Source organism: Rhea americana, unplaced genomic scaffold, assembly GCF_003343005.1.
Source record: "Rhea americana isolate MKP2758 unplaced genomic scaffold, rheAme1 scaffold_44, whole genome shotgun sequence".
Taxonomy (NCBI): Eukaryota; Metazoa; Chordata; class Aves; order Rheiformes; family Rheidae; genus Rhea; species Rhea americana.
In genome coordinates this window covers 5,237,824-5,246,243 of record NW_028186579.1, presented here as the reverse complement: position 1 = coordinate 5,246,243, position 8,420 = coordinate 5,237,824, and the positions used below count along the sequence as shown (strand labels likewise).

At 38.6% G+C, this 8,420-nt stretch overlaps 1 protein-coding gene across 2 annotated transcripts; it reads left to right on the top strand.

The window, feature by feature from the left end:
- The first annotated feature begins 277 nt into the window (after window positions 1–277).
- MCFD2 (multiple coagulation factor deficiency 2, ER cargo receptor complex subunit) lies at window positions 278–5,192 on the top strand. Of its 2 annotated transcripts, none has more exons than XM_085315876.1 (4): window positions 278–410; window positions 1,182–1,330; window positions 2,026–2,185; window positions 3,738–5,192. In XM_085315876.1, the coding sequence occupies exons 2-4, from the start codon at window positions 1,188–1,190 to the stop codon at window positions 3,867–3,869; spliced, it is 435 nt and encodes a 144-aa protein (XP_085172002.1). In that variant the 5' UTR covers window positions 278–410; window positions 1,182–1,187; the 3' UTR covers window positions 3,870–5,192. The 2 variants fall into 2 exon arrangements, with proteins under 2 accessions (XP_085172002.1, XP_085172003.1); XM_085315877.1 differs by having other exon boundaries at window positions 366–428.
- The last annotated feature ends 3,228 nt before the right edge of the window (window positions 5,193–8,420 follow it).

The following is an 8,420-nucleotide window of genomic DNA, read 5'->3' as shown; positions in this document are numbered from 1 at the left end:
GGCGGCAGCAGCAAGCCGAAGGCCGTTAAGCGCCGCTATAAGCGCCCCAACGGCCGCGCCGCCCCGCCCCGCGCACGTGGCGCTACCGCAGCCCGCACGTGCTCGCCCCGCCCGCGCAGGCCACGCCCCAGGGGCGTGGCCTCGCCACCTGCCCCGCTGTTATCGCTCCACGTGGAATTCCAGGGGCGGTGACGTCACCAGCTCTGGGACACGGCGGAACCAATGGGCGGGAAGGAGGGGGTGGAGCGGGCGTGGGGTGGGGGGGGTGTGGCGTGCCTGCGTGCGCGCGCGCGCGCGCGCCGGGTCAGAGGTGACTCTGGGGATGGTGGCCAGCTTGGGCCAAACCCCGCACCACTTGCCCGTGACCCGGAGCTGCGGGGAGGGACGGCGCGGCGGCCATCTGCGGGCGAGTGCGTGGCGCCGCGGCGGTCGGTTCTGGCGGCCTGGGCGTTCGGGGGGCGGGGCGGGGCGAGGCGGCCTCTGCTCCGTCCCAGCCTGCCGGCGGGGGGTTCTCAGTGCCCGCCGTAATGGGTGCTGCGGGCGACGGTTTAACGGTTCTGCCGAGGCGGCCGGGCTGCCGTTAGCCGGCAGGCGGCGGGGCGGGGGGGGGAGGGCAGAGAAGTTTTGTTGTTAAAAACAAACAAAATAAACCCTTCAGCTGTTTTGCTTGTTTGGGGATGGCGGTCTTCTACACGTTTTTATCCTGCTAAAGTGTTTTAATGCTTTACTTTTCTTTGACGTAAGAGCTGCAATGACAGTGAAGTACTGCAAGATTTTAAATAAGATTTATCGAGTGYGGGAAATCTTAGTAATTTCCCTAATTAGAAGGAGCCACTTGGGTACTCTGAGCAACCTTCGCTCCCATAACTGTAGGGTAGGTCTGAGGGAAACAGGCATGAAGTTGTCTAGAAAGTATTTGAAGGTGCAGAGGCAGCTAGGCACTGCACATTCACAGTGTGAAAAGAGTCGTTCTTTGGAAACTACTTACAGTGCATTCCCTTGAAGTGGAGACCCTCATAAAAATTCCTAATTGGAGCCTTCTGATTTTGTGCTTTTTAAATGGTTGAAATGTTGAGGGAAAAGTAAGTTCTTGCATCCTATAGCTTCATAGGGTTGCTTCTAAGCACCTTATAAGTCTGCTGAAAATGGGTTGTATTTTTCATCCATTTCCCTTTTTCTAGGAAATCATGATGGCCCTACGGAATTTTAGAGCATGCCTGCTGTTCTTCTTTCTGGCTGCTTTCTTCATCTCTGCCTTAGCTGAGGAGTCTGTAGGAGAGAATCAACATGCAAATATTCGGCTTGATAAGAACCTGGTACAAGATAAAGAGTATGTGTTTGCTGTTCTGAAAATGTAAACTTTACTTCCCAATGATTTCCTTATCTCCTTAGTCTTGTTACGTGGGTTGCACCCTCTCATCTAAGGATATTGTATGAACAGCTGGAGTCAGATACCAAGATACGTTTTTTTTCAATAAATTCACTGGAGATACTGCATCTAGTAAGCTCTCTCTGGAACCTTTAGCCCTACTTATACTGTATAGAATTTCTTACAGGAATCCTCTTACCTAGATCAACATACTCTGGACGGGACAAAACTTTATTCTGAACAGTAAGAGCTTTGTTCTCATTTGCTTCTTCATATAACACAAAAAGAGTGTTATCAGCAAACCAAGTCCCTAGTATACTCTGTGTTCTRCTGGGAAAGATCCTCTTCCAGTTCCTTTACTTTGAAAGACAGCCAAAGGGAGATCTGGGGCAGTACTTCAGTTGTTGTGATAACTCACTATAGGTAAGCGAGAAGAAAGAGGAATAGCTATCGAAATCATTCCAAAGGCCAGTACAGCACCTGCAATGTACTAGGATGAAAGGGGTACAAAGGTTGTTTAAAGTTCTAGCTTTCAGTTCTCCTGGTTGTCCAGTATGCATGAATTACAGCATTCCTTGTATATTTGACTACCTAATCAAAGACTAAATTTGATGTAAACAGTGCATTAAATATTAACTGATTTTCTTTTCCCTTAGCCACATCATGGAACATTTGGAAGGTGTTATTGAGAAACCAGAGTCTGAGATGTCTCCACAAGAGTTGCAGCTTCATTACTTCAAAATGCATGATTATGATGGCAATAATTTGCTAGATGGGTTAGAGCTTGCTGCTGCTATATCTCATGTCCACAAAGAGGTAAGTGAAACATTGTAACAGCGTTTTGCCTGAAAATGAGACCTTTTCCTCTGTTAGTTTTGGTTTGATTTATAAATGTACTAGCTTTATTGTGGCTTTTCATGTCACATTGCAGTGTTCCATACTGACTCCATCCTAGTTTAAATTTTACATCCTTTACATCCTGTAGAGTTGAAATGATTTGATAGCCAGAGATGAGGAGAGGGGAAAGGGAAATTTGAAAGCCCTGGCCAAAATAGAGTAATGCTGATAAGTGCCTATGGAAATAACATACAGTACGGTGCCACTCCTAGTTCTAAGGATGTTGCTTTCAACTCAAAAATGTTACTGCGATGGATACACAAACAGTAAGAAACTTCTTGCATACGCTTAATATTAGTAGAACAGGTCAAAGTCTGCCTTTGTTTTGCTATTCTTCTGTAAATAAAAATATTCTCTACAACTAGGAGCATTTAAGGCCGAACTGAGAAGATACTATTCTTGGGAAAATAATATTAATGCGTTATTTCCTGGTGAGCTTCTGGAAGTTCAAAATAATGTAATTTTTTGTGTCCATCCACGGTAAAAGATACGAAGCCAAGAAAAGAATAATTACCTGCTAACCCCTTTATTCCTAAGAGATAATACTAAGAATTATGCTGAAGTTAAGCTGCAGTGTACCTAACCTGCTTTTTTTTCCCACTAGGCTGTTCCTGTCAAACTCTGTGTTGCAGGTTCTGACACGTAGGAAGAGGTTTCTGTACTATATAGAAGCTATAGGGTCTGTGCTACATCAAGATCCAAATTAATAGCAAATCTGTTAGATTAATACCTATCACTACACTCTACTATTTAAGTTTTAGATCTTTTTGGCTAAGAATATAAACTGTAATTCAGTGATTAGAGAGTGTTTGTTTTGAAGTCTGAAGAACTTCATTTCATAGCTTGCATTTAATAAAGTTCCTTCTATTGGTATAAACAATTACACAAAACTTTGGTGCTTATTTTGGCCCTGTCTCAATACAAATTGCTTAACAAATTTTTGTCTTTAGCAAAAGCATATTTTCTAGTTAGAGGTCTGAGGCATACAATGGAAGGCAGAATTGTGCTTTATGAAAAGAGTTATACCATTCTGCAGTCTTAAGAAATTCCTGYTTAGGAAAGTAGGAGAGTTAAGGTGATTACACCCTAAAGCCTAACAGCTTCTAAAAACATGCACTATATAATGCATTCCTATGTGGGAATGATTTCAATTAAAGGGACTAAGACAACAACTGTTTTCTACATATCCACAACTTGCCCCATGGCAGTACCTTGGTTTTCCTTCAACAGAGTGACTGCCAACCTGAAGTTAGTAAGGACTTGTTTCTTTTTCTAACACAAATGCCTCCGATATCAATATATCTATGTAATATGCCAGCATGTTTGTGAACATATGTTGAACTGTAAGCTAGAACAAGATTTAAATAACAAGAATATTTTGCAATCCAAGCAACTAGTTGTCAGTAATCTGTCATATGTGCCACTAGGTGGGAAACTGCTAAACTGCTTAACGTGGTTTTTGTTTTCCTAGGAAGGTGGTGAGCATACCCAGGCAATGAAAGAAGAAGAACTAATTAGTCTAATAGATGATGTTTTAAGAGATGATGATAAGAACAACGATGGCTACATTGACTATGCAGAATTTGCAAAATCACTGGAGTAAGGTTTTGTGAGGAGGTTGCTTCTCCTTCTAGCTGTGTGGAAATGTGACCCAGTATAATGTGATTCATTACTGTCTCATATATCAACCTTTGTACTGCAATGCTCATGAGTAGGTGTATCAATTCCAACTGAATTTATTTGAAATTTGTATGTGTTAGGAGGCTGGCTAACTAAGAGTGAGAGCCATGTTTGACTAAATGTAGCTATACATTTGAATCTTGAAGCATGGAAACATCGACAGTACTCACATAGGCTACAGCTGGCAAACTCTTAAGTAGCTGTGTATGAATACTTTACAGATCCTATATAATCTAAATTTCAGTTTTCTGTCATTGGGTTATATAATATTTGCTTACATCTTTTATTTAAATGTATAAAGTATCTGGAAAGCAAGAGAACATGACTACATATAGTTGTATTGTGACAAGACATTTCTGTATTTCACACTCATTTTCAAAGGAAATTTGCATGTAAGTACAAGTGCTTGAAACAGCATTTGTAGAGAAAAGTATTTGCTGAAGTGGTTTAYACTTGAGCTCTACATGATACCGTATGGACTTCAACACTATCTTCAAAGAAATTGAGTAGTCTTTTTAATTTATGTACTTTATAGCATACCTTTACATTTTATGTATAAATATGTGTACGTGTCTCTCAATTTCTTCTCATCCTTCACAGATTTACTTTTTATAGTGTAGTATTTTACTGGATTTTTCTCTACTTTGAATGGTCTTTTTTAAAGAAAATTAAAATATTTTTATTACATTTATATGTTTATTAATGCTGTATAGCATTTACTAGAGTAGCTTACGCTATCTTGTTTTGAAGGTCATGTTAACAGTAAACTGGTTTAACATAAAACCTTCTGTTCAAATTGGTTCTTACAGTATTAGCCAGCAGGATAATCTAAGTAAGAAAGTAATGCTGCCTTGTTGAGGTTTACATTCCTATTCCTTGACACTTAAATTACGGTATTACTTTTAGAAAAATACAAAAGTATTTCATAATGAAGTTTCAAGATACTTGAATGTCTGCAGATGAACATGGTCCTAGGAATGTTTTTGCTGTGTTGACTCAATACTTGATAAGTCTAGTAGCTTAAGGATATTAAAGTGATGTATTGCTTTATTGATATTTGGTAAGTATAAAGCATAACTGAAATATTATATTGCATTCAATCATTATCCATGAATAGAGAATTTAAATGTTAGCATATTTCTGTAAAATGTATAAAGAGCTATTTTCTTTACAAAATTATTCTTATACAAGAGAAATACATTTGTAAAAGAAATTATTTCTTTTGTTTAAATGTCTGTGCAATGAATGCTGAGTGTCTGATTCTTTTTTTTCTTACTTTGACACTTTGTGTCAGGGTTGTGCTAGCTGTACAAGCAACAAAAAGTTGGGATTCCCGCACTTCGGAGCTGGATGTGTAATGCAGGAAGTCCTAGAAAGGACTGTACCTATTTTTCTGTCATATTTCTAAGCCTGTCTCTATTAGTGGCAGTAATCTAAAAACAAACAGCCAAGTGTTTTTCTCAAAGCATTTTTGTAATACCATTTATCAGGGTTATTAGTCTGGATTGAATGTTGAATCAAAGGTAAATATAGAAACTGCTTGCGGGTAGGAGGGGAAAGGAGTTTAAGCTCCTCAGCTTTGAGCATTTAAAGCAGGTTGCCTATAAACTTGACAAATATTATGTCTTTATTCCGTAAACTTCTGAGCCTTGAATTCATTTCAGGTGAAAGAATAAGACCAAGAAACTGACATTTTCACACTGTTCTGAAAAATCATGGTTTCCTTGTAAATTGCAGCAGCCAGAGATGCTAGGACCTGGTCTTAGAGACTGAGCTGTAAATCCTTAGTCTGGCAACTTTCTCAAACTATACTGTGCAGTAAATTACATGCTCAGCGGAAGCTTCATATTAGAAACAATTACAATAAATTTAGGTAATGTGGACAAGTTTTTTTCCAGCTATTTTAAACTTACTTTTAACAAGTCGGAACAATATTAAATATAGAAATTGTTTACCTAAAATGGAGAACAAATTTGAGACCTTTCATTTCATGATGCATGAAGAAATACCAAGTAAGTATTTCTACTTTCCTAGAAGTTCAAGAAATGCTGTCCAAGCAGAAACCTGCACCAYCATGTCTTTACTCAGCCTCCTAAAACAAATACACATTTAATTGAAGTGTACTTAAAGGTAAATGGGATGAAAGATGAAAGCCATCTAGAGAGATTTCTCAGTAGGCAGGAAAGTGCAAAATGCCTGAGAGTGCTGGTGAGTCAGACTTTCATTTTTAAAAATAAAAGAAGTTCATGTGCTAACTGTAGCTCACCTAGTACCCTAAACAAACTGATACAGGTCATATGAAATTGAGAATATTGYACACACACACATATATAAATATATTTGTATAACATATATAAAAGTGGATTTTGCAACAGAATTATTCATAAACTAAACTATTTTTGCTTCTGTAGAGTAGTGTTCTCTCCGTTGCACAGGTAAGAAAAATTTAAGCAGAAAGGGGATATGTTTTACTGAAGGTCAACTGCATACCTGGCAGAAACAGAAAACTAAAAGCTTATTGTATGATTTATCCCTCTTCCTGGACTATGATCCTGGGAGAAGTGTTGGAATTTTTTTTCTCCCATTAGTGTGAAATATGTCTAGCCTTGTATTCCTGTAAATTACACAGTTTTGTTAAAATAATGAGACTGTCATCTTTTACCTCACAAAATACTGTATAATATAGCAACTAAGGAAAATATTTGGAATGACGCGGCTGCTTGAGCATTTGAGAAACAGGACCTTTGTTATTAGTCATCTTGGACATTCTCTGCATATGAAAGAGAAAAATCTGTACTGTTTATCCAGTGGCCATTGGAATATTAATCACAAGAATGACTATCTAGAATTTTACAGCAACAGGTTGTCTGTAACTTCACACAKATTTTAGTACCTTTTTATTATTTTTGTTAATCACCTATAACCTCAAAATATCTTAGATTCTTTACAGAATTGTTACAGACTTACAAGTCCTGATTTAATCTGAAGTATTTTTTTATACAAGCAATTTGCAAGAACAGTAGAAGGAATTCAGAACTAATGTCATAGTTGATGCAACCACTAGATAGCGTGTTGACACTGCACATTCATTCTCTGCAGTACGTAACTTGGAATGACTGAAAAAAAAATGGGGATTTCACTATAGCATCACTACTACATTGATTGGAGGCCAAAGCCTCCTCCTCTGTCTTCCAACATCGTTCCCATTRTGATGCCCACATTTTGATTAGTTTACAACTTTCAAAAAACTTGATCATAGCTGAGATTTGATTACTGGTAATTAACTTGCATTGCTTAGGGCTTCCAAATGTACTTGAAGTGATGGTAAAGAAACTTGCATTTTAATACTGTCAGTAAAAATAATAATGTGACATGAAGACTATGTCTGACTTTGCAGGACTTTACCTGTCCTCTTGATAGCAGGAATTCAACCATGAGAAGATCCATTGAGTGCTCACAACCAGCATGAAGGCATATTAGATGGTTTTTGTAGAACCTGAGATCCTACTGTTTTTGCATAGGTATTGATAAGAGCTTCTGTCACTGTTCTTAGAAGGCATAGTCCTAGTGTGGTCTGGTCAGACATTTTTACCTCAAGTAAAGCTTGAGAAAAAAAATGCTTTTTTTCTTCCTCTTCTCCCATTGCAGTCTTACTGCGTGCTCCTTGTCCTGCGAAAGTGCCGCTTATTGATAATGTTAGTTTTTAGTAAATGAATTAGATCATGAGTCATTATGTCTCTTGGTCTACATTATTTATTACTACAAAGAATCTGAGTTCTAAAAATTTCATTAGCACAGCTACTCTACTCACATTGCATGAGATGTTACAAGGGCAGCTGTTAACAACTCACAGGTTTTTCTGCAGTTACATTTTTCTTCCTGTTCTTCATTCTAAGTTCAGAATTRCATCCTAAACCTTAACAGCAAATATGTTTTCAAATTGTCACTACCTTCTTCAGCTGAGTGGCAGTTTTGCACTTAGAGGGCAGTGTAGCATATGACTCAAAGTTTACTGCCAAATACGACATTTTATAAGAAATCAGTGCTGCACTGAATATAGTGTCAGCTTTTGCAACTTGATCCAACTGAGTGACTGACAGCACTGGATTTTGAAAAGGCAGATGTCAATGAACTCAGAGTAGGTAGAGAATATCTCAGAGGAGGTAAGTCTAAAGGAAAACAAATTAAGGAGAGCTGTCAGTTTCTTCAAGAAATGCTGTCAAGAGACCAAGTGCAAAACTGTACCAGTTCAGAATAAGGCAAGGAACTTCGGTAGAAGTCAGCTAGTTCACAATTTTTTTAATTATCCTCAAGCATAAGAGAGAATTGCATCTGTTAAACAGAAACTAGATCAGATGATAGAGAACACAGTTCACTGCCCCATTCATGTGTATGTGTGTCTGTGTCTCTGTCTACCAACCATAAAGACAAAATGCAAAAGCTGCAACTAGCAACGCTTACCAGAAGGAAAAGA

Bases quoted from the DNA above. Each gene is read 5' to 3' on its own strand.
- MCFD2 (XM_085315876.1), top strand. From the start codon at position 1,188: ATGATGGCCCTACGGAATTTTAGAGCATGCCTGCTGTTCTTCTTTCTG. The intron at 1,331-2,025 runs GTATGTGTTTGC...CTTTTCCCTTAG, and splicing joins AACCTGGTACAAGATAAAGA to CCACATCATGGAACATTTGG. The intron at 2,186-3,737 runs GTAAGTGAAACA...TTGTTTTCCTAG, and splicing joins TATCTCATGTCCACAAAGAG to GAAGGTGGTGAGCATACCCA.